This window comes from Pantherophis guttatus, chromosome 1, assembly GCF_059756535.1.
Source record: "Pantherophis guttatus breed Tessera chromosome 1, ASM5975653v1, whole genome shotgun sequence".
NCBI classification, from domain to species: Eukaryota; Metazoa; Chordata; class Lepidosauria; order Squamata; family Colubridae; genus Pantherophis; species Pantherophis guttatus.
This window is the reverse complement of record NC_142063.1, coordinates 297,956,242-297,983,336: the sequence shown is the minus strand read 5'-3', so window position 1 is coordinate 297,983,336 and position 27,095 is coordinate 297,956,242. Positions and strand designations below refer to the sequence as shown.

At 37.7% G+C, this 27,095-nt stretch overlaps 1 protein-coding gene across 1 annotated transcript in view; it reads right to left on the bottom strand.

Annotated features, from left to right (window-relative positions):
* Positions 1 to 26,136, bottom strand: part of USH2A (usherin) — a 458,447-nt gene extending 432,311 nt beyond the window's left edge. The window contains exons 1-2 of the mRNA XM_087891378.1: positions 25,661 to 26,136; positions 17,251 to 17,416 (exon numbers count right to left, since the gene is read on the bottom strand). Coding sequence (XP_087747504.1) covers positions 17,251 to 17,416; positions 25,661 to 26,136 — 642 coding nt within the window. The remainder of the gene's footprint in view (positions 1 to 17,250; positions 17,417 to 25,660) is intronic.
* Between the last annotated feature and the right edge of the window lie 959 nt (positions 26,137 to 27,095).

The following is a 27,095-nucleotide window of genomic DNA, read 5'->3' as shown; positions in this document are numbered from 1 at the left end:
TCAGGCAGGAGCCCCTATACCGTGTCAGACAAATGGTTGTGCAATCTTCTTAAAAACATCCAGTGTTGGCAATCCGTTCCATTGATTAATTGTTCTAACTCTCAAGAAATTCCTCCTTAGTTCTAGGTTAGTTCTTTCCTTGATTAGTTTCCATTCATTGCTTCTTGTCCTGCCTTCAGGTGCTTTGGGGAATAGGATGACCCCTCTTCTTTGTGTAACAACATGCATTTGTGTAACAAGTTTGTGCTATCTAAAAGAAGCCCATTAGTTGTTATTCAGGCCACTAGGCATAAGTCTCTCTGAATCTGATATGAAGAATATTCTTATCACCAAATCCAGAAGAATATAACTTTAATTCTCCAGTGAACTGTATCTCTCCTGGACAACCCTTATTTTTACATCTTTATTAGCCATAAGGCAGAAACATGGTTTTTGAGACTGGCACATATACAGTGTGATGACCCAGGGCTGGGCACAGAAGCAACACAGTTGGAGCAAAGGTTTAACCCCCCCTTTATTGCTCCAACTTTCCCCCAAAAGTCCCACCATTCACTGCAAGTCCAGGAGCAAAACATGCACCTCCAATAGTTCCTGGCTGCTATTAGTCCAGAGGAGTAACACAGTTCTGAGAGCAGCCACAGTTCAGGGAATTTGATTCCAAAGAGTCCTTGTCACAGGAAGAGTTCACTGGGACTGCAGCACAACCCGGAGCAGAACTGTGTCACTGCGAACTTGCACATAGCCAAGCAAGGCAAACAGGCAAGGCAAGCAAAGTATCCAGATGTCGGTAACAGCACGTGAGACTGGAAAAAGGCAATGCTTGTTCCAGACAAGTGCCCCTCCCAACAGTGTCTCTTTAAATCTCATTTCCCACGTGAGCCTTGTGAAGAGGGGCAGGGTAACTTTCTCCCGAATCATCAGGTCATCCTGCGCTGATCCTGCCTCCTCTCTATTTTCCATGCTAGGGGATCAGGGGGGAGGTAATTGCTCATTGGAGCTCTGTTGCTCTGCTCCGCTGCCTGCCATCTCCTACCCCCTGCAATCATCCTGAGCCCTCTCTCCTTCACTGGCGACCCTTCCCAGGCCCGAGAGATCTGGGGTTGCTTTGTTTTGCTCCTCTGGTCATTCCTCCATCAGACCTAGCCCCATCTTGTCCTCTTCCTCGTACCCAGGGTCTGACAGAGCCATGACATGCAAGTTGAATGGTTAGAGTAAAATAAATACACCCCACCCACCCACACTCACCCATAGCTAGTTAGTTACTGTATTTTTCGGAGTATAAGATGCATCTTTTTCCTCCAAAAAAGAGGATGAAAATCTGGGTGTGTCTTATACTCTGAATGTAGCCCCACCCAGCTTCTCAAATGGAGGTTTCAGAGGTTGAAAAAAGCATCGGAAGCGAAGCTTCAGAAAAGAAGCCCCCAAACAGAGCTTCAGAGGCTTTTTTTCTGAAGCTCTGTTTCAGAGGCTTTCAGAGGCAGGAAAAAAAGTTTTTTCTGAAACAAAGTTTCAGAATTTTCAGAGGCTTAAAAAAAAGCAAAAAAAAAGCAAGGCACAGAGCTCATAACCAAGGAACCTGTTGCTAAAATTCACCTCTGGGAACAGCTGATTGGGGGTATTCCCAGAGGCCGATCCACCTGCCAATCAGCTTTTTTCTTATTTTCCTCCCGAAAAATTAAAGTGCGTCTTATACTCCGAAAAATATGGTAGGTAATTAGTTGCTTCTGCTTATAAACCTTAAAAAAGGAAAGTTAACTAATGTCAGTGATGGTGAACAATGTGCTGAAAGTTCAGTCTGGTACCCTAACTGAAGTTCTGTGATTACACAAAGAAAATTTCACAGCTAACAACTTTTATTGTATTTTCTTATATTTCTGTTTTCTTGGATGTACATTTCAATCATCTTTCTTCCCTATGAATACCCAAAGTTCTCTATGAACTGAATGTAAATACCAACATAAATCACAGTCTTCATGTACAAGCTTTTCAGTTCAAAGTGATAAAGGATATTTGCTGTACTAGTCAATGGCTTTGTGAAGAAACCTTTTCCTGGGATCACAGGGTAGCTGCAATACCAGAAAACAGTGGTGAGTTCCTCCCGGTTCGGCCCGGTTTGGCCCGGTTTGGCCGAACCAGTAGCGGTGACGATATGACATCACCGAACTGGTTCTCTTTGTTCGGGAGCTGGGCCCTCCTGCCCCCCCTCCCGTTATTCTTATCTTTTATTTGGCCCCACCCCCAATCTATTGCTGCCTCCCAAGTCCCAGCTGATTGGCTAGAAGGAAAAAAACTGTTTAAACTCTTGTTGCAGGGCTTCAAAGGGCCACCCTACAGCTGATCAGTGTTAGAAGGCAGTGTGGTGGTAGACCAGTGCCTCCCAAAACAAATGAGTAGACCGGTGCCTCCAAAAACAAATGGGTAGACCGGTGCCTCCAAAAACAAATGGATAGACCGGAGCCTCCAAAAACAAAAGGGTAGACCGGTGCCTCCAAAAACAAATGAGTAGACTGGTACAGCTCTGCAAGCAGTTAAAAGCCTGGTAGACTAGTACCTCTGCTAAATCCTAAAGAATTGTCACATGACCATCAAGCCATGCCCACAAAATAAGCCACACCCACAGAACCGGTAGTAAAAAAAATTAGAACCCATTCCTGCCAGAAAAGTATGCATTTGAGTGAAGGAGGAATTAAAGCAATAGCAACACAACAGAATCATGTGCATTTCATTAAGGCCTTCTGAACGCCAACATGCATTTTCCTGGGACACTAAGTGTCTGCCATGAGGGAATCAGGAAAAGATACAACTTTGAATTTAAATAGATACACAGTTTTGGTCCTCAATATATATGGCGATTCAATTTGAATCCAATTCAGTTGCAAAGGTTCATATGTGACCTCAAAAAGATGGCATACAAGAAATAGTTAAACTATCAAATTTTAAAATAAAGACAAAATTTAATGGACTAAAAGGCCACAAGATCACAAGTTGCTAGAGGCATACATAAAAGAAGTAGCAAATGGAAATCCAGATTTTCCCACATTTTCTATTTCAGCACACAATGTTTTCCTTACAGTGAACCATTTAAATAACCTTAAGTGTGAGGAGATGATTATGATGTATCATCATGATTCATCTACAGTTTATGACTCACAGTTGTTTCTAAGACAATAAATGAATCTGAAAAAGACATTCTTCTCCATTCCCTATGTTTAGAACAGCATGAAATATTTGAATCCCAGTGAATTAATGTTAGTATAGTACATTCCCTTTAGCTTATAATGCATGTGCAGCATATCCCAAGGTTTAGTCTAACATAAAGATCTAATTTATATGGCTGCTACTATGCAATTTTCTGTATATCATTATCTTCTTGTGTGGCATGCCCAGTTTGAATGCATGTATATGTATAATATATAAGTATTTAAGCATTGGCTGCGTTTTAATATTTGATTTAGACTGAAAATGGAGAACACAAAGGAACCTTTCAGATCTAAAGCTTGGCAAGAGATAATGAATTTATATAGCAAATACAGGAGAACAAGAAACATGTCACTTTAACATGAAAGTGCTTCTCTGCATATGTCACGAGGAATTTATCTGGGGTCTTGTTCTTGACAAGACAGAAAAAGATGCAAATACCATGTTAACAAAGCAGAAATCAAAGAATGACGTCCAGGAGGACAAGCTTGCTCAGATAATTTATCTACATAATATTTGACAGAGTAATGGCAACATCTAAGCTAGTAACAAAATTGCTGATGAGTCTGCTGACTATGGTCCTGTTTTAACTAGTAATCTGTCTTTCATACCCTCTGATCTTTATGTATTCAGTAAGGAACTAAAAATAGATTTGGAGAATGTTAGTAGAGAGGTGATGAATGAGCAGACTGAATCCAGAAAACTAAGGATGCAATAAACTTTACTGGTCAACTTTGGAAAAAACAAACCTAAAAGACACAAAATAACATAAACCCAATATTAATATAAAAAGGTCAGATTTGAAAAAGGACAAAAGCTTGTCTATAATTCACATACTGTAAAGGATGTGTGGTATCTAGGACTTCAGATGGGTAAGAAAACTTAGCACATTCTATGCTCCATTGGGTTGTTGAGCAATGGGGGAACAGGGGTTCCTAATTAAGTCTAATAGTAGATAAAACAGGTTAGGACAATTTTAGGTACTAAGAGAATAACTAACTCTTCAGTATGAGTCAGATTCCACCAACAGTCTAATACAGAAGATGGCTACATTGATTATAGAATGCAGAAAATATTATGGCTTGAGTTCTAGGTAAGTTAAAGTTTGTAAGTGCATGGCAGGGAAGTTTTAGACATGGTTTTTGGTCTGTGGTTCCTGAAAATCCCTAAAGAGGTTGAGGGGAAGAGTTAATTATTTAATTTTCAAGAAAGTTTGCACAGCCCTCCAGATGGATTTAGGATTCGTTCAGGCCTATATCAAGATGCCTGGCATACCCAACTCATTAAATATAAGTTATGTAATAAAGTAGTCTTTTAATTTGGGAAAATACATTTTCTTCACTGATTTGGACAGAATACCTCATATATGTACACTGTTTCCCCAAAAATAAGACATCCCTGATAATAAGCCCAATCGGGCTTTTGAGCACATGCGCTAAAATAAGCCTCCCCCCAAAAATAAGCCCTCCCCGAAAATATTTAAACACAGAGCTGGAAATCAGGTAAGACGGCAAGAGGAGCCCCATCTTGCTCCACGCACCCCAAAATAATAAGACCTCCCTGAAAATAAGGCCAAGCACTTATTTTGAGGTTCAAAAAAATATAAGACAGGGTCTTATTTTCGGGGAAACACAGTAATAATTCTAAAAATTACTTTATTTTCAATGGAAATTATTGAAAAAATTTCCATGTATCCTCAACTGGTGCTGTCAGGCTGAAGCCCAAAGATACCACAATGAGGTCCAATTGAGTCCAGTTCTTTATTTGGTTACACCTAATAGTCAGAATCTTGCCAGACTAAAGTTATAACCTTGTAACTGAATCGATATAGCCCAGGGAATTCCAGGATATGGCTATCCTAAATCTTTTCCTCCCTCCTCCATTTTGTTCAGGTTTGTGAAGTCTCTCATCTTGATTCCCCATCTGGAATGTGGTGCCTCCTTCCTGGGAAGTCATGGGCCTACTGTGGACATTTCACCCCTTCTTCAGGTGCATATTCCATCACCAAGGCCATATTGACTGATATCAGCACTTTCCACTAATGTGAAAATTTGCAATTTTAAAATGATTTGGAAAGAAGGCGTTGTTGGGGCTCTCTAAGCTTTTCCACCCTAAGCTACTTAGTCTTAGCCCAAAGCTGCTTCTGAATGCCTACTTTTACCAGGGATTTTTCAAATAAAATCTCTCCTGAGGAAAAAGACATTTCACAAGGGCTGTATATTAATTATAGCATTACCTTTTCAGACATAGGTGAGTCTTTTGGAGACAAGGAAGGAGTTGGCAGCAATAAGAAGCACTTGTAATTCAACCTAACTAACTAATATCTATAACTGTTGCTTTTTAAAACATTTTTAACACCCACGAAAATAAACCTTTTAGGACAAGTGGCAGGATACTTGTACATTTTCTAATGTCTTGAATTAATTGTCATATAGAATTAATTATATACAATAAGTGCTTTCAAAGTACAGGAAATAGTTAAGAATTACAATGCAATTTACATTTAAGAAAACCATGATGTGACTGTGCTTCTCTTACCAACTATAAAAAGTGTTTTTAACTGCTGCACTAAAAAGTCATTTTCAGTACACCTCCCTTTCCAATCCTTCTAACTCCTTTGATCTCTATTAAGTTGGTGTACTTTTTTATTTGAGGTATCTTAAAAAAATAGAAAAGTTTAGGATGACAGTCTAGACAGTATGTTAAAAATACTCTTTTTTAAAAATAAAGAACATAACATATTTATTTGAATTATTACTCTATTTTATGATGGACAGCATATAACTAATGAAATACCTGGTGTCAAATTATTTATGTGTTCTTCATACTACTCATTAACTCTCTTCTATTTTGTATTTTTGTATTCTTGTTTGTTTACAGATTTATTATTTTCATTTTGGGAGAAGAAAATTACCCAACTCTAAAACTAAGCTTTTAATTTATTAGCAAAATCATATTATGATGGTACTCCATGTAAAAGAGGTGCTAGACTGAAATTCCTGTCCCAAATACATTTTAATGTGGGCATCCCCTTGTAGTCTTTGGTAAGTAAAAATAAGACATGAAATAAACATTAGGCATCAACTCTTAAGCTCTCTGTCAAGAGTATACCAAGGCTTCTAACCACAGAGTTCAGCTGAAGGTAACTATCTGTCAAATGTAATCTGTGAAAGTGAATATGCTTAAGCTTGTGCTATGAATCAACCAAAATTGCTTTGGTCTTATTGACATTCAGCTGCAACAAGCTGCAACTTCCTGAGCCCAACAACACCAAGAGAGCTTCTGTGACAGAAAGCTTAAAATATAGAGGCAACTAACATCACAATGGACATGGTGCTAAACTTTATGATCCTTCCAAGCTTCATCAGAAATTGGTCAGTCAGTCATCAAGTAGACAAAAGGACCAAAAGCCTTTGCTATATTGTGTAGCCTTCAGTGAATCTCCATGGTTAATAAATCATCAGAACTATTATCAAGGAGGTACAAATATGATTGACAGATAAAGGCCACTTGAAGCCACCATAGTCTCACCTACTCTTTCCTGGAATTTTTGGGGGGAGAGGTGAAACAACTATCCACGAAGATAAAGGTTTATCAGTCATAGATTGGGATTTGCCAAATGTTGTATATTTTGTCAAAAATGAAAAATGTTTGGCTAAATGTTCGGCCTGGCCTAACCTCTCTTTTAATCTTTTTAAAATTTTTAAAATTTCTAAATTTTAAATTTTGTCTTATGAATTTGGGGGTTTTAAATTTTGTTCTTTGAGCCAATTATTTAATTGTATTTTAACGGTTTTTTAACATTTGTATTATATGTATTTTATTTGGCTGTTCACCGCCCTGAGTCCTTCGGGAGTAGGGCGGTATACAAATTTAATTAATTAATTAAATAATAATAATAATAATAATAATAATAATAATAATAATAATAATAATAAATGTTTGGATTTCTGTGGTTAAGCAAAATCTACCTGGTTTGGTATGTTAATCTGTCAGACTAGAACTTGAGAAAGCTGAATTCAAGTCAATTCTTAGCTATGGAAATTCATGTTGCATCAGTCATCTTTCATCAATCACTCTGTCTTAGCCCAAAGTTACCTACAGGTTCTTGATATGGGGGGGGGGGATAAAATCAGGAGAGATAATAATATAAATTACTCTGAGCTCTGGAGAAAATGAGTAAGAATATGAAAAACAGTTGTAGGGAGGGGATGTATGATCCTCAAACACCAATCTAGCTAATATAATTGCAAACTCCCCCCTCCCCTATATAAGGTATACCAAAAGATAGGCTCAAAAACCATAGTATTTATTTATTTTTTCAGAGAAAATGTTATTAGGAATCTTCAAAGGCCATGCATTAAATAGTAGTCAGTAAGTGACTAGAAGAAAATGGCAAGCCAATTTGAACAGTTATATATGCTGATCAACAGCATTTGAAGAATTTGTCAACCCTAAAAACATATTTATTTTGCATTATTCTTTCATTACTTACAACTTAAGGTCTTATCAGATAAATCTACCCTAGTCATCCCTAGAGACTCAATGTTCTGAGGCAGATGTTTACTAAGAAAGGTCTTTATGGTTATAGGACATTATCAGATATGGTTTTGAATCAGCACAAACTGAACTGAGGTCCTGCTAATCAGTCAACAGCACTGCCTGGCACTTTTGCACTAAGCTCTGACATTCTTTTGCTGGAAAATGCCCACGGGCACTGTTTGACTAATGGTGGGGGCTCAATTTGCTTCCAGTGGGGATTTGGATAATTCCCAAGCTCCCTAAAGCAGGGCTTCCCAAAGTGTGAAATGTTACCTCCCTTAGGGAGGTGAAGACAAGAGTCCAGGAAAGTGTGAAGAACCTTTTAGTTATAGTGTTACAATAAATCTACCTTTCCCTCATTTAGTCTGTAGATTTTTAGGGGAAGTGTGTATATTAAGATTACACTAAAAGGAGGTGTGATGGCAAAAAGTTTAGGAATCTCTGCCCTAAAGCCTTTGGGAGAATTGCCTGAATTATGCTGGTCTTTTTTCATGACTAGCTTTTAAAATCTGGTAAAAGGTTTTGAATGGTTTTATTGCTGGATTGTTTATGCTGCTCCTCTATTTTTAACATTTTATTGTTGCTATTTTATTTTACTCTTCCCTGGGAGCACTTGGGCTAAAGAGCAAGTCACAATATGTTATTAAGCAAAACAAAACAAAAAGCTCCAGAAGGCTTTTTCACAAAGCATCCACCTATTCAACTTCACTAATGTTACAGCAACCATTATTCCAGGATTTTTCCTAGACCACAGAACATATGATATTGTTCATAACAATTGTCCTTTCTACCAAAAGAGGAAAAACAAATTGAAAAATTCAGATTTCAAATAGTGGGGAAGAGTGGGTTTAACTGCTGATTCTCAATACTACTCAAACATTATTTTGAGAGGTTTATACAAATTTATCTCCACTTGCACACCCTGATCCCTTCTCACAATGTGACCACGTGAGTTATAACATATATTTTGATTTTAATTCTGAATTTACACGTTTTCATTTCTGAAATATATTATCCTGCCCCAAAGGAATAGGGATAGCTGGATAGCTCAACAGACTAAGCACTGTAATTTAACACCAGCTATCTGCAATTAAAGTAAGATCGATTCTCGCCAGGCTCAAGGTTGACTCAGCCTTCCATCCTTTCTAAGGTAGGTAAATTGAGGACCCAGATTGTGGGGGCAATAAGCTGATTTTGTATAAAAATATACAAAAGTATGAAGGCTATTGCTTAACGCACTGTAAGCCGCCCTGAGTCTCCGGAGAAGGGCGGCATATTAATCAAATTAAAAAAAAAAAAGGAATAACCCTTATGCTGTTTTTATGGAACCTGAAATCTTTCTTTGAAACATGTTGTTTAACCAAATAAATGTATTCTCTATTCCAGAAAAGATCAGGAGTCAGCATTCCACCACTCAGAATGTTGCTCATTATGCTAAAACACAGCTTCTAATTAGTTCCAATAAATATCACAATGTCTGGATAATGGGAATATAGATACCGAAAATAAATGTCTATAAATATTCTTACGTACAATTGACAATTGTACGTATTCTTACGTACAATTGACTCATTTTTTCCCCTCATAGTAATTTGCAGTCTACTCTGAGTTTCTCAAATTTCCAGTGTTTTCTTTCTCACTCCATGCTTTAAGTGTGGGCTTTTCCACAACATCATTAAATGTACAGTTGTGAAAATATTTAGAAACAAGGTGGAAAAAGGCAAATGTGTTGGTTGCTGGAGCAAAGTGTTAAGCTGTCTTTCTTCCATATATTTACTATTCAAAATACATTTGGCCTGAGAAGAATCCATTGGCATTTTTAGATTTCTTGACTTTTTAACCACACCCTGTGGACATTCCTGCCCATCTGCATCCTTTACAAATATCTTTGTGATTATCTGAGAGGAAAAGCATTCAATGTTTGATTGATCCATTCACCCCACTTTTGTATCCTTTTATTATCTGACCACATGGAAAGAATTTGATGGTATCGGTAAGACAGAGATACAACCAGGAGGTTATCTAGTAATTCCTTAGTCTCAAAGCTATTGGGGGAGGGGGTGTGGAGAGGCTCAGAAAAAGTTGAGAGGGAAAGGGGGAAAATAGAGATGTGTCTCCTAACCTTTCCCTCTGAGGATTTGCCCACTTCTCTGCAAAGCTAGGGCACAGACATTAGACAGAAAAAGAAACCTCATCAGGGGATCAGAGTGACAGAACTGTCATAAAACAGAGGATCCAGAGAGGATAAAAGGGGATTGGTAAAGAAGAGTAAGGGGGAAAGGTAGACGAATAGGGTCGGGAAGAGCAAGTTATCTCTTTCCCTTTCTTTCTTTTGCCTCAGGCCCATATTGGCTTTTCCCTTTTTTTGACTTAACTGGGATGAATTTTAATTGCAGCTTCTTGGCACGTTTCATAGGCTGTATATTTTCCACTTGTGTGGAGTGGATTTCCCATTCATCACAGGATTGCAAGCAAAATCCCCAGTGCATTTTAGCTTTATCTTTCAAAGTTAGCTTTGCTTTAAATAAAATCAATAACTTTTGAACCATTTTGGCTGTCTATTACATACTCCCACATATGTTTCAAATCTAATGCTGACATGGTTGCTTGATCCTACCTGTTCACCATATCAATATACAAATTCTGATGGGTAAATACAGTTCACATAGTAATCTTCAGTTCATGCTTCTTTTGGGGAACATGGGCATTTGTTTTAGAAATGAGAACAAACAAATCACATACTAACATTTGGTAGTTTCTTCTTTTAAAAGCTCAATATTTCACATATTCACTGGTTAATCCCTTACCTCTTCAAATCCTCTCTTTATCCCACCAGTGATCAAAGTCCTTGACTATTTCTTTGGCTAAACAGCAACATTCAATATAACCCAACTAATTTGTATTGCCCTCAACATCTACAAAAACTTGGCTGAATCAGTCAAAGTATTTACAAGAGAATTTCACTTTTTTTAGTAACTGCTGCAAATTCAGTATCATCTTTCACCAATATTACTACAGTTCTTCCAGCTTTATATTGGTTTCCTTCCCGCACTAAAACTCTTTCTCTATCTTGGCATTTTAAATCCCCTTTCATTTTCTTGGTTGTCTCTCTTATTCCAATAATATCTTTCTTATCCTTGAAAACACGTCACTCCAATTCAGCAGTCTTATTACATATGCTCCTAGCATTTGTCTAAAAGATATTTTAGCTTTTCTCTTTGCCCTCCTTTACTTTTCTGCTTCACTATCTCCTACAATACTAATCCCTTCTCTATGGGAAATGGTGTTCCTTCAATCCAAGACTTTTCTTCTTTTTTTTCTTTTGCACAAAAGGCCACTAGTTCAACCTGAATCCCTCAAAGAACTACATAAATTAAAAGAAAAGGAGAAACCAATGATGGGACTTCACTGAGCAATCTGAAGCAATTAACGTGATGTTGAAGAATTAGCAGATATTCATAAATTCAACCATACTCAGAAGAGAGATCAGGGGGAAAAAAAAAACCAAAATATGGTCTGCCCCTGAGATTGCCTCAGCTATTTCACTTAATCTAAGAGGTTCTTTATGAGCAACTTGCAAAGATCTATTCAATGCAGAGGAATATTTCAAAAATAACAAAACAATGTGTGCTATTAATAAGAACCTTATTAATCCCTAATGGGATTCAATTTAGTCTCAAACAGACCCAGTTTTTCAGAGGGTTAAATTAATTCTGCCCAAATCAGGCCTGTCATGGGACCATCTTAAATTAGTCCACTGACCTCTGGGAAAAAGAATTGGAGAAAAAAAGTGGCTGAAAATGCAATTATTGATTATTGAACCCACTGACAAAGCATCAGGAAAGGAGATTTCCCCCCACTGACTGGCCACCGTGGCTAATCCTGGCCCATGCTACTGGCTGGCCAATGTTGAAAGGTCCAGTGGTGGGTTCCTCCTGGTTCGGTCCGGTTCGGCCGAGCCGGTAGTGGTGACAAAATGACGTCACCAAATCGGTTCTCCCCCCGCCCTCCCACCCTCCCCCACCCTCCCACGTTATTCTTACCTTTTATTTGGTCCCACCCCCAATCTATTGCTGCCTCCTGAGTCCCAGCTGATGACTAGAGGGAAAAAAACTGTTTAAACTCTTGCCGCGGGGCTTCAAAGGGCCGTCCTACAGCTGATCAGTGTTAAAAGCAAACAAATGAGTTGGGTTGTAAGTGCGAGGACTGGTCATAAGTGCGAGGACCTTCCAGAAATGACTCTGACCAGCTAGCCACGCCCACCTAATCACATGACCTCCAAGCCACACCCACAAAATAAGCTATGCCCACAGAACCAGTAGTAAAAAAATTTAGAACCCACCCCTGGAAAGGTCTAACATTGTCATGAGCTCTCCAGGGACAAAGTCTTGGGAAATAGGAATCTAATATTCCTGAAATTGTGACTGAAGAGCCAATTACTATAATTTCGGTAGAACTACTTGTAGGAGATGTGATCAGGTAGCATGCTGTTGGGTACAGCACATCATCAGGATAAGACCCACAGTATTAGTTCATCCGATTGAAATAATATATGATTTCGTGACTTTAAACTGGTGCAGGATTTATTACTGGGCTGTATAAAGCCTGCAGTATTTAGTTACTCTGGTTTTCAAAATAAACCTTTGCGTACTAATTGGTGAAAGTCTTGTATACACATATATATATATCCCTAAAGAATTGTATTTAAATATTTTTCTAGTATATCACTTTAAAATTATTTTGTGATTTTAGGTCTACATAATACCTATAGCTACCCAATGCAAAATAGCTTGACTTCTTGGCCTTAGTTTTTCTGTCTCTAGAGCAGGGGTCAGCAACCCGCGGCTCTGAAGCCACATGTGGCTCCTTTATCCCTCTGCTGTGGCTCCCTCTCACTCAAAATATGTGTCACGATTGCCAATGCACGACACCCGCCGGCACACAATTTATTGAGCTTTTGGACCCCCCAGTAATCCAAATATGAATAAATAAGTTTTTTAATACATAGCATAAAGGTAAAAAAACAATATATACAGTGTTTGTGGTTCCCGGTATTTTCTTTTCTGTGGGAAACGGGTCCAAATGGCTCTTTGAGTGTTTAAGGTTGCTGACCCCTGCTCCAGAGTATTCATCAATCTCCTACCTATCCATAAACTTTACAGGATACTATAGAAATTTCCTAGCACCTACTTTGTGTCACTGTGACTCTAAAAGAATTTCTACCCTTCGACCACCTCTGTTCATTAATCTACTTTACATTATTTTCTCTGTATGACTTGTGTTTAGGCTGCATTTATGAATATAGAGTATGAAGTTATTTTGAATTTATAGAGAGTTGCTCTGAAAAGTGCTGCATGTAATTCTAGATTATACACTGAAGAAAGCTATTTTACTGTTATACTGATTTTTACATTATTTTTGTGATGTTATTTATTATTATAACGTTTTTATCCTGCCTTTTTATATATTTAACTCAAGATGATAAACATTCCTAATACTCCTGCTACCTATTTTCCCCACAACAGCAACCCTATTAGCTGAGTGGGGTCAAGAGAGACAATGATTGGGCCAAAGTCACCCAGCCAGCTTTCATGCCCAAGGCTGGCCTAGAACCCACTCTCCTAATTTCTAGACCAACACTTTTTCCACAACACCAAACTAATATCTTTTTGATAAGCTAGAAGATAGATGAGACAGATACACAGCTAGCATGTATAGATCATTGATCCTATTCCTAAAGTCCTATCTGTGGTTTACAACTATGTTCCAGGGAATATACACACCAAGTTTAATAGAAATAATAATAAGTAATGAGGACTAGTGATAAGCTTCTCTGCGAGATTGAATCAAACATTTGCTATTTACTTCTTGCTTTAGATCATATTCTGGGTTCAAAAGTGGCCTGTCTAGTGCTATCCGTTAACTGTTTCTAGTATAGAATAAAGTGAATGAGAAAACCAATTTTAAAAGTGGCATATAAATTCCAAATAAGTGAAATGCATGGCTTAGGTCTAAGCTATTTAAAGAACTACCTATTTCCCTACTGTCTACCCAACATACTCTGTTTATTAGTGGTCTGTTTTTTATTGGTCCTACTAGGCTAGCTTTGACATCAACAACAAATTTAGCTTTCTTCATGGTACAGGCTTATAAAATAGAATAAACTGCCACTGTAGTTGAAGCAAGGCCCCCTGCTTACTAAATTTAAAAACAGAGTGAAAGCATATTTATTTTCACTGACCCTTTAAAACCATTGTTCTAGTTTTTTGTGTTCTATACCACTTACATTTCAATGCTTTTGCTATTTGTCAGCCACCTATATCCATTAAGCAAATGAATGGCAAACACGTAGTCCAGAGGTGGGTTTCAGCAGCTTCTGACCAGTTCTGGAGAACCGGTAGCAGAAATTTTGAGTAGTTCGGAGAACCGGTAGTAAAAATTCTGACTGGTCCCACTCCCATCTATTCTCTGCCTCCCAAGTCCCAGCTGATCAGGAGGAAATGGACATTTTTTAGTAACCTTCCCCTGGAAGGTTGTGAGTGGGTGTGGAGATTTTATGGTATCCTTCCCCTGCCATGCCCACCAAGTCACGCCCACCAAGCCATGCCACGCCCACCAAGCCATACCCACAGAACCGGTAGTAAAAATTTTTGAAACCCACCACTGACATAGTCCTTATTATGTCACTTAACAACTGTTCAAAGGTTGATGGACTTCCAAAATTTTACTTATGGCCTATCCTTGAAGTTATAACTGCAGCACCATCCCTGTAGTCACATGTTCACATTTCAGGTGCTTGGCAACAGACTCGCATTTACAACTGGTGTCCTGTGGTCACATGATTGAGTTTTGCAATGTTTTTGTTTTTTTGTTTTTTTGGGCTGGAAAATGACAAAAACACCCATTGGATAAAATGAGTTTGCCCTTACTAGTATGTGGTTCATTTAACGATCATGGTGATTCACTTAACAACTATCATAAAAACAGTAGTAAAATTGAGTCTGATTATGTGGGAAGAGGAGGGGAGAGGGGAGAGGAGGGAGGGGAGAAGGGAGCAGTGGTGGGATTCAGCCAGTTCACACCACTTTGGGAGAACAAATTGTTAACTTTCTGAGCAGTTTGGTGAACAGGTTGTTGGAAGAAATTATTAGGGCAGAGAACCGGTTGTTAAATTATTTGAATCCCTCCACTGGGGGGAGGGAGGGGAGGAGAGGGGAGAGGAGGGGAGAGGAGGAGAGGAGAGAAGAAGGGAAGGGAAGGGAAGAGGAGAGGAGGGGAGGGGAGGGGAGGGGAGAGGAGAGGAGAGAGAGGAGAGGAGAGGAGAGGAGAGGAGAGGAGACACGCTATGAATGTATAATCAGAAATATACTGAGTTGAGCAGCTACTTTTAATGCTTGCCACACCGAATATTTTCTACTATGGTCTACTTGACCACCTTACTTATTATTCATAAGATAAAATATGTTAGAACAAATTAAAAAAAAACACTTATTCTAACACAGATCCTTGAAGTAGTCTGCTTCTTACTTTTCTCCATTGAGAAACCTGTTCATTCATTGCTACTCATTGCTTTCTATTTTTAACTAGTTCAAAATCTATGGAAGGAGAGGTCCTCCTACTATCCCGTGACCACAAAGTTTGCTCAGGAGTCTTTGATAAAAACGCAGCTATAGAGAAATCCTCGATGGCAGGCTTTGTGAGCCTGAGACTGCAGTTCCTGCTTTTCTATCCATACTTGTAATGAAGGAGTAAATGTTTTGTTCTGTATGCTTGAAATTGTCATGCGCTTGTCATTAAGCATAAAATACAGAGTCCCCAAAACATTCCAGAGAAGAAGGAAAAAGAAGATTTTACAAATTGGAAAGGACAAGTTTTCTCTTGATAGTCAAACAGTTATGATGTAAAGTGGTCTCATTAAATCATAAGTACTTTAACCTTTTCTTGAAAGAACTGGAAGATTTAAAGATTTATAAAGAAATGTTGCCCAAACTAAAAAAAGGCTCACATCTGACATGTATTGAAATGATAATGCTGATTTCAATAGGCATTCTAAGAGCATTTTGCTCCCAAAGGAGTAATTCAAATCCAGTTACCTCTTTACATTTTGCATTTAAATTTCTTTTCTAAGGCTTTTAATGTGGCACTGCCAAAACATGGCAAAGTTATGCAAATGTGATTGAGCAAAATAAAAGCTAATATGAATATTATTAAATAATTAGTGATACTGAATATGTAATAAAACATTCCCAAGTGGCAGTTCTATAGATGACCCATTTCACTCTAGTTTTGGTATAAGTGCAAATGACAACATACTTCTGTTAAGACTCTTCAAAGTTCATGATTCCTTTATTCATTTATGGAGGGAAATATATAAACAAACATTAGGAAAACAGCAAAATAATCTAATTTTACATGATAGCCACTTCTGACACTGTACAGTAGGGCTATGTGATGCTTTAGATTTTTAGACTCCAAAAAAGAGCTTTGGAGAACATAGCAACTTGAAAAATACAATTTTTCTGTAACCCTTTAAAACAGCTGAATTGATAATGTTGCTTCAAAGAAATATAGATGGGTGCTACATTTGTTCTGAAGCATCTTTTTGGAAGGTAGTCTGACATACTGCATGGCCCTTCTGTATCATTGCAATCCCATATTCCCTGCATAGAATGTGCTCTCCCCTCTTCAGCTTTTACCTTAGATCTAGTTAATAAATTCTGTAGAACCTTTAGATCTAAACCCTTATGCTAATTTTAGACCCTCTAGGTTCATGGTGGAGCTGCTGAATACTACTACTTCATGGCATTTGCTCATAGTACCAGTACAGAGGTCAGCTTTCAATTTTATGTGCTATTATGTCAGCCCCAAAGGAGATACTAACTCACTGAGTATGACACTAATGATTGATTATGAGTTATATGTAGTTGTGTCCTTTGGCCAGTGGAACAATTTCATTATTTTGAACATCTAAAAGCTGCCTACGATGCCCAAAATTCTGTACACAAGCCTCCCCCGCCCTAACAAATGACATACGGAATCTGAAAAGTACTGAAGTTTATGTATGTGTTGTATATGCATATAGCATCTTTAGTGGTGGATTAGAGAGTCAGTGCTATTACACATGATAGTACTGATCTCCTACTTCTTAGGTATTTAATCCAGGAACTTTATCTCTTCTCATTCAACCTAGAACCTTTTTTTATAAGGCAAATGCTATGTTCAGCACGGCTAAGTATCTTATGAAATATTTCAATACCTATTTTACTGCTATGCTTGCTTGCTTTACAATCCCGTGATAGATATTATATGCAGGAACGAACACTGGTCATTGTTAAAACTCTGTTAAGGAGCGCAGTTTGAAATAAAGAAATGTATCCTCCTTTGTCCCCCCACTTTATCATAATATTTTAAGTTAAATTCTACCACTTTAACATTTGTTCAGAGGTGCCCCTCTCATATAATACGAGACTTTAATACTGATACTAAAGGTTATTTATTTATTTAACTCACCTGCACGCTAAGATGATTCCATTTCTTCACCAGAATTCTCCCCAGTGTCATTACTTTTATCGGTAGCTGCAGCCCATTTATAGTGTGATAATAAAACACTGTCTCTTTCTCAGAAATTGTAAGCTTGAACACAGTCTGCCCATGAACAGTTTTCTCCACCATACACCTTTGGAAACAATAAAGAAAACAACACTGAAGATGAACTTCAGGAAGAGCAGTGGGATTACTAGAGAAATGGGGTGGGGGAGTAGTGATGCAGGTGTGAGTAGCCAGGTATTTATAAAGCAGGAATTAAGTTTAACAGAATTAAAGTCAAATAAGTTATCGTGGAAGGTTTCTTATTTTAAGCCTCTGTTTGGGGCTCTTTCTCTTCATCAAATTTGTATAAGTAATCTGGATTTGCAAGAAGTGGGTGCCAATAAACAAAAGACAAAATTAAGTTTCAATGGGTCAAAACTAATAAGATGATATTTCCAACAGATATATTTATAAATTGATGGCTGAAGTACAAGAAGTTAATAATAAACATCCCTCTGTATAAGCAGGATCTAGATGTTTCAGGATATTACATGTGCTTTAAAAAAAGCTAATGCAATCCATCATTCAGTTAACAGAAGCATAATATCTGGGCCACTGGAAGCAACATTGTACTCTTGGTACAATTTAAAGTCAGTGACACATTAGGCTACCTGCACAGAAGGGCAGTCAGTACACTGAGAATAATGGCAAAAAAATTCTAATATGAACAAAGGAGCTAAATATTTTCAGGGCTTAGTGCAGGATTTTTAAAAAAATCAACACAGCAGCCCTGGTCGTGCAATTGAATTTCCACTTGTTTTTTTATGTATATTACACATATTCTTGGTATGTTTAGTCTGGAGAACATAAAGGATAAGCAAAATAATAACCTTCCAAATTCTGGAATACTGGCATTCACAAGACAGTGTAGGATTCGTTCTGCTACTCTCTAGAATCAACAATGGAAATTACAGTCAAGCACATTAGAAGAAACTTCCTCATAACAAATGTTGTGTGTCAGTGGACAGGTTGCTTTGAGAAATATTTTTTTTCTTTGTTTTAGAACTTTAAGCAGAATTTGGATAACCATATGTCAGGAATTTTGTAGTGGTAGGCTATACTGCAAATATTTCTTGGTCATAGAACTGGTTTAGGCTAAAACCACTTGAACTCCATGTTGATAATTAAGAAGGATCATTTGTGAGCTGTGGGAAGACATGGCATCTTGCAGAAGTCCAACATTGTTGAGGATAAGCCTGGGCTATGTAAGAAAAGACATAATGTTTCATTCAGGCCCCACCAAAGATACTAGCTGTTTCAGGTGAAAATTATTTTCCTGCCATTCCTTTATAGCAATAGCACTTACACTTCACAATGTTCTATAGCCCTATCTAAGCAGTTTACAGAGTCAGCATATTGTCCCCAACAATCTGGGTCCTCATTTTACTAACCTCAGAAGGATGGAAAGCGGACTGACTACAGAATTTTACTTCACCATTGATGGGATGTTATTCTGAATAAAAAATGTTACCTTAAGGGGAGGGGAGCAGCATTGGACAATTAATGTAGCACATTCAGTTTTGTTACCTAAACTGCAGCTATTGTTTTACAACATCTGCTGCGTGAAGTCACTACCTCACTTTGCCACTTAATAACTAAGACAGTGTCCACGGAACTGTATCCTAATGTGTAGTAAAGTTGGTAATTAATACTGATAAATTGATAATTATCAAACTGATACTACCACATCCAATATTGTACAAGCAGGCTTTTTTTTTATTCAGGCTTTCCAGTTGTCCTATTTGAGTCATGCTGGTGCAGTGGTTAGAACGCAGTATTGCAGGCTAACTCTGCTCACTGCCAGAGTTCGATCTTGACCAGCTCAAGGTTGGCTCAAACTTCCATCCTTCCGAGGTTGGTAAAATGAGGATCCAGATTTGGGGGGGCAATATACTGACTCTGTAAACCGCTTAGCAAGGACCGTAAAGCACTGCAAAGCAGTATATAATTCTAAGTGCTATTGCTAGTTCCTTTGCATGCCATCAAGTTCTCTTCCAAATGGTGAGCCAATCTTCCACAGAAAATATTCCCCCTTGTAGGAATATACAAAAGGGGAGAATCTTTGCATTTGAGCAAGATCAGCAAATAAATGCAACTGGATTCCATCCTTTATATTACAATGCTATGTAAGCACACAATAAAACATTTATTCATAAAACGTTCCAACTTTTCTAAAATTCTTACATTAGTTCAAGGTTAAAGGGCATATACTATTTCAAAGAGAACTTTGTTGTTTTCCCACTGTAGTTCGGTTAAAGAGAGACACGATTCTTGCCCAGAGACTGGCTTGTCACTAACTCACTTTTAATCAGACAAGATAAATGAAGTTTGACCATTATTCTCTTTCAGTAATGATTCTGATCCCATCAATTATTTGTCAACAGAATTTTAAGTGAACTATGCAATCTGCAATGTTGCTAAAAATGCATTTCTTAATATACTGCTGATTCTGCCTGCTTGTAAACATGTTGGTTTTTCAATATCAAATATTTGTCAAGGCACAGCCAAGAAGGAAAATATTTAGGAACTGGATTTATTCAGTTCCTGGATAAACAATAATTGGATAATCCAAAGTTTATTAATTTTGCTTATCTAAAAACAAATATCTCCATATGTGGACCCCAACAAGTGTCCTGCCTTTAACAAAGGATGTGACCCTGATGTATAATACTTTAAAATCCATAAAGTTTTCACAAATGTGTGATTTACAACTAATTTCCCATCTGGTGAAAGTATGTCAATCTTGACACAACATAACTACAATGACAAAAAACCTTTCAAGAAAAAGTTGACTTCATATCAAAGTATGATAGGTAACTGAAAACCTTCCTAGCCATATCAAGACACACATTATTGGCCTAGTCTGCTTTTTTTTTAAAGTGAAAAAAATCCATTCAGTTCAATTATTGTCCCAAGCATTAATTATCATTCAAATCCAGCTTGACATCTTTTAATTATATGAATGTATCCATGCATATTTTATCGTTAGAGAGAAATTCTAAGAGTAGTGACCAAGTTTACTAGAATGTTTCTGTCCTATCCAAGTCCAGGCATTTTTATGGTGATGAAGGCAGAAACCATATTGATTGATTCTTTTCACTCTGGCCATCCATACTTCCATTTTAATTCTAAAACTTGTGGAACACTTATGATAGAAGGCAATGGTAGTGGAGGTTTCACTAGTACAAAGAGAAGCCCTTCAATACTACAATTATTTTCATGAAAGCCTTTTCTATCCTCAAAGGAGTGCCACACATAAATCCAATGCCTTCCATGGACCACTGAATTATATATTTTCTTCCTTCCTTCCTTCCCTCCCTCCCTCCTTCTATCCTTCCATCCTCCCCTTTCTCTCATTTCAGCAAATTAATCTGGGCATGGAACAATCTTAAAAATAAAAACAATAACATCACAATTACAAAAACTGAAATACATAGCCAAGAGATCAGTAGTTACATCAATAGCTAACATCATCAGGGGATGGATCCCTTCACACATGTGGGGCCACGGTCTGGACGCAAAACTAGATCTTTAGAGCCTTACAAAAGACCAGCATGGTTGGGGACAACTTGATCTCTGGAGGGACAAAGGTCTACTATTATGATAGAAAAGATTTGTCTTCTAACCCACTGTAGTCAATATTTCTTAGCCTGCAGGTCCTGGAGCATGCCAGTCCTGCTGGACTAGATCAAACAGGTAGAAACAACTTAAGATACAAGATGGATTCTTAAGTTCTCAGGTCCCAAGCCATGGCTTGAAAGAGGACAACGAGCACCTTGAATTTCAACCAGAACACACTGGCAACCAATGCAGCTCATGAAGTATGGTGTCATGCCATTTACTACCCATGCTGCTGCATTCTGCATCAGTTGAAGTTTTTGAATACTCTTCAAGGCAGACCCTCATACAGTACATTAAAGTAGTCCAGATGGAAGGTCACAAGGGCATGAATCAAGCCCTGTGTCACCCCAAAATTAGACGCCATGGTCTGAATCTTTTCCAATCATCAATGTTGATTGGAACCATCCCTAAAGGAAGGAAGAGCAACAGCACACCATAGTTCCACCTAGCCTTCCAGATTCAATTCAAAGTGCTACTATGATTGGTAGTATTGAAAGCTGCTGAGAGGTCAAGAACAATAAAGATGGATGAACAACCCTCATTCCGCTTTCATCAAATCAATAACATCCTGATCATATATCCAAGCCTGAACCTAACTGAAAGAGATCCATATAATTTGTTAATCCAGAGGCCTCTGAAGGTGCCATAGGACTACCACATTCTCCACAACGGTTCCCAAAATGGGGAATTTGGAGACTGAATGAGAATTATCCAGACTGCTGGATCAAGTAATGGATGCTTGAGAACAGAGTACACTACTGCCTCTTTAAGGGCCACCAGGACTATCCCCTTCCTTTATATGGCTAATTACTTTAAATACTTCATTCATTTCTCTGTTTCTGTATTGCTTTAAGATCAGAACATCAATACATCAAATATGTAAATAAGTGTTTCATATGAAAGATGTAGAAACTTAACAACTGCCTAGGAAATGCTTCCTATTTATTAAATTAAGTCACTTTGCTAACCATTGGGTTGTTGAATCATTGAATTATATGGCAAGTACAGGGACTTGGTAAATACACATCTCCCCCAAAACACAAACTCTCTTAAAGAGATATTTGGAACATGTACAGTATTAGTATTATTGCTGTTCACATTATTAATTACAAATAAAAACAATACACTTTACAATAGCAATGAAAAGCATCTCCTGACAGGGGACACTGTTTGACAGCAGAACAGTATTAAATATATGCCTCGCCTAGATTCTATCTATTTTAGCCATCAAACTTGCCATGCATACGTGAAATCTGATAATAAACATTGAATGTAAGATTGCAACTGATAGTTAACATAATGTAACTTAACTTCTGTATTAATGAAGTGCCAGTTTATGAAAATTCAACCTTTTGCTTAAACACAAGTTCGAAATTAAAGTATAAAATGTTGTTATTTGTGTGGTTATTGGAGCCACACTTTTCCATTTGTTCAAACATTCAAACATAGAATTTGTTTTCCAGCTGTATCCCTATTATAATAACTTGATTAGGTTGAGAAATCATGATTATGTTTGTATGACATTTACTAATCAAGGACAATGTTAGTGTTAACATGCAGTCAGTCAGTCAACTGTGGTTAGAGACAGGCTGCTTTAATCTATGGTAGCAGGTTTAGCTATTGCTAAAGGCAATCACACTATGTGAACAACAAAATCCAGTTAAAAATCAAGGAATTGCTCAACTCCTTCTACCCAAATCACCAAGAAAAAAAAAATGGAGTCATTCAAGCTGGATGTTACAAAATTTATCTCCCTCTCACTAACTGACTGTAGGGTAAAACAACACTTCTTGTCCTGTAAGACCTCAACAACCAGCAATTACTTTAAATCAGGGCTGTTAAACCCGTGGCCTGTGGGCTGGATGCATCATGTGCTGGCCACGCCCACCCCCAGTTTAGCAAAGGGGGGGGGAAGTCCTGATACATCATATGATGCTGCCATGATGATGCAAGTTTGACACCCCTGCTCTAAATGAATTTTTAAAATGAATTTTAAACCACATATTGAAGTCTTTTGTACCTAAGCTTTAAAAACATTCATATACAATTCAGTTTTCTCCCAATAAATCAATTATGCAAAAGAGACATAGCCATGGCTCTGGAGACTCAATGTGGATCTAGCAAATGCCTGGATCAGCTGGCACAGATTATTCACTCTCATTTCTGCTTCAGTCTTCCATTCACCACCACCACCAGCAGCCATTTACAGGGCACTTCCACACATATCCATATAGAGTTTACGTGGTTTACAATCAACAAGAGGATAACAAAACAGCATGTTTACACATTCCAGGCACTTGTAGACCAAAGAATAAATGAAAAGTTATAAAATCATTAAACAAGTTTATAAAGAAACAAGGGAACATCAAATGGCAATAACGATAGAGCAGAACTGGGCAACCCTTCTGAAAAGTAGGATGACTTGTCGGCTAAAAAAAGAAAAAACATTTGCTTTATCTGCTCTACTGTGTTTGCTAATAAAGAACACTAACTCAAGTAGAAAGAGTAGCACAAAAACGTATCTGAGACTGATACCATTACCCACAATGAGCAGGTACATAGTCACCCTTGCCTGGGAATATTATTAAATCTTATCTCCAGCAATGAAGGCAGAAGAACATCATAATGTAAGGGAGTGTAAGGATTCTCTTATGAATTGTATATTTGGTATTGACTAGATAAGTAGCATGGGAGAGAGAGCTTCCAAACATGCACTATATTAAATGGAGAAAAATATTTTGAATATTGTTATCAAGAGTACACTGCTTCAGCAATGTCAGGGCTCTTTTGTGGGAAATCAAGGTCAAATACTGAGCTAATAAAAATCTTACATCCCAATTTATACCCATCTTCCATTGTGGCAAACAATTATCCTGTAAACACAGACAACTAGTTGAAATAGGAATGGGGAAAAGTGACAGGAATTTGGGAGACAATTATTACTTCCATTTTGTCATATTTGACAAATCTTTCCTTTCTACAAGAAAAAGGCCCAGAGTGTTCACGTTAGTCCCAGTTGCATTGTACAGAAGATATACTCACCACATAAGAGAATTGAAGCAGGCCTTGTGGTCAACAATGAGTGAAACTCATGTTTGCCATAGCTACACCAGAGAATTAATATTGAAGTTCAAAAACATCCTTGCTGCATCACTTTTTGAATAGGGATTGAATGTTTGATGCCCCAAAGAGCTATAAAGAACCAACAATGTCTTAATCAACAAAAGGATTTATCAATCAATGGAGAAAGAACCTAATTTTTTCCTTAATCTATCTCTGGAGATTCACTCTAAAAACTGGCTCTAAAAACTGTCCTTCCTTGCAAAATACACACAGGTAGAAACACAAGCATGCAAACTGAAACACATAAGCCTCTGTGGATGAGACATCCATGATCACAGAGCAAGAGTTAAAACATTTCCTCATCTACACTGTCAGTGGATAGATAGTAGGCATAATGCTATTTCTATTTCCCAAGAAGGAAGCAACCCATACAAAGATAATCACCTTAATCTATTATTGCTCCCCAGACATCACTCACCAAAATGCACAAGACATCCCAAATCTGATTCTATCATGCACCGTATTACTAGAGAACAACTTCTGGACTTAGCATCCTGCCCATTCCATCCAGTCCACGTTGCACACAATGTTCCCTCATATCCACATTCCAAAACATGACACAAAGGGATGATTACTTATCAAATATCTCAACAGTAAAGAGATGTGACAGTGTCCTATTTTATGTAATGAATAAATGAATGATAAAGAACACCATATTCCTAGATTATAGGAAAGATGAATGAGTAGAGTTGTAACAATGCTAAATAATAATGCAGAAGGCAAAAGCTCAAAATAATTAGTCCAAGATGGTTATTGTGCACAACTGAGAATATTGACCTCAAATCTATATTCCATTATATTTAGCTGGCTACTATTTTGTTAGGCCAAAGATTTCCATAGACAAATTATATCTATTCCCTGTCTGTCCCAAAGGTGCTTTTTCAAGAGGCAACTGGACTTCCTTATTTTTCTTTGAAGATGTTTCACTTCTCATCCAAGAAGAAGCTTGGATGAGAAGCAAAATGTCTTCCAAGAAAAACAAGAAAATCCAGTTGCCTCTTGAAAAAACACCTTTGGGACAATCTATGACGATCTCCATAGATATTCCGTGTCTGTTCACAGAAAGATTTCCCATCCACTATAATGGCCATTTCCACCTGCCACAGTGAATGCAGCAGGCATAACCTAAGCATCATAAACACTCGGCATGGAAGAGGGGGAGAGAAGATGGTCCCGAGATACTTCTACATGTAATCAGCTGTCCCAATCACCAAAACTTTTGACTGAGGCAGATGTTATCTGGATTAAGCTACTACAAGTGAGCTTCCATGGCTACCTGTTGACTAACTAGTTCTCCCTTATCCAACACCATGCAATAGTGATAGAAGTGAAATAGAAGTGATAACAGTAGTTCATAAATAAAATTTGGTAATTAGCAAGATAGCAGGCATGCAGTGCAATCAAACAGGTAATCCAGAAATGTTGCCGAAACAGTCAAGTAAACCTGTACCAAGAAGTATTTCTAAGATTACATAAAAACAATGTTAATACATTAGTGTGCCATTCGCTTTATATGACTCCAAAAGAAATTATGTCTATTATCATGTTTGATTTTACTGGTTGAGTAACCATCTGGCCAGCTACTTACATTACACCTTCTTTCTCAGGTTTCAACCATACAGTTAAAGTAAATGAAACAGCAAGCTTCCGAGGATGAGGAGTGGAAAAACAACCCTTTTCACCATGAAAAATAATACTCGTGTTGCTAAAAGACCCAGGAGGCACATCATTTTGATCTTGCTGGATAACATTGCCCAGGCCTTCTGAGAGCATGGCAGCATAGGAAGCAGGAGATGATCTATACGGACACTTCTGAATGCAAAATTGCCAAATACAGAAGTTAATACTTTCAACAACAGCTGAACTTTGACAAAAAGTAGTCCTTTCTGGCAATCCACAGGTCGCTTGGGTTGGCACAATGGAAATGTTCTTGAAAGCACCCACATTTTCAAGACTTGGGAAATGTCCCTGTGAACTGGCGAGAGGTAAGGTTGTATAATAAACGGTGATGGATGTTTCAATGGCATGAAGCAGGAAACCACAGTGCAGAACCAGGCAAATCATGTTTATAGGCAGGCTGTTTCTCGATAAGGCACCCTAAATAAATAATGACCGCTGCATCAGTGGAAATGGCCTTGGGCAGCTAGTTGAGAGATGATGCAGCATTTCTCCTTAATTTGAAATCCTGGCAGCGTTGAGTTTCTTAAGTCGAGTGACATATACTTGGAGCACGGTAATACCTAGAAATAATACAAAAATATTTAAAAGGAATCGGTGCTTTATACCATAAACAGTTATATACATACAATTCAGGCCAGACTGACCTAGATCTGTCAGGGAAGAAAAACCAATTGAAACTGAAAAGTCACTTGCAAATCTTGACATATTCACTACAATGGTATATCTCTTGACTTATACTGTATGGTAATAACACCATGTAAATGAGGTGGCATAGCTGTCTAAGACAAACAGAGAGCATACAACTTTCTTATTTACCAATACAGCAGGATTGTTTTAAGGCAGAGGATAGAATATTTTTAGATTGAAATTTTCCATGAATATATAATAATAATAATAATAATAATAATAATAATAATAATAATAATAATAATAATAATAATAATAATAATTTTATTTATATACTGCCCTTCTCCCGAAGGACTCGGGGCAGAATGTACAGCCAGAATTAAAACATAAATATACAGATATCATGGTTAAAATTAATTAAAATCATTAAATAGTTTTGGCCGAATTTTAAAACCCAAAATTAAAACCCAATTTAAAATCATTCAGTTAGACAGCCCCGCCTGTCGGAACAGTAGGGTCTTGAGGGCACACATATCTGAAACAAGTTCACATTCTGCTGTACATTAAAAACTCTTCCGATTCCAGCTGTAGAGCTACTAAAACCCACTTAGTTACTCCATAACTGCAACTTTATCAATTCTGCATCTGAAATATGCAGACACTTCAGCCCCACAGTATTTAATCATTGGATTTATGCTGCGACGAGCAAAGCACCT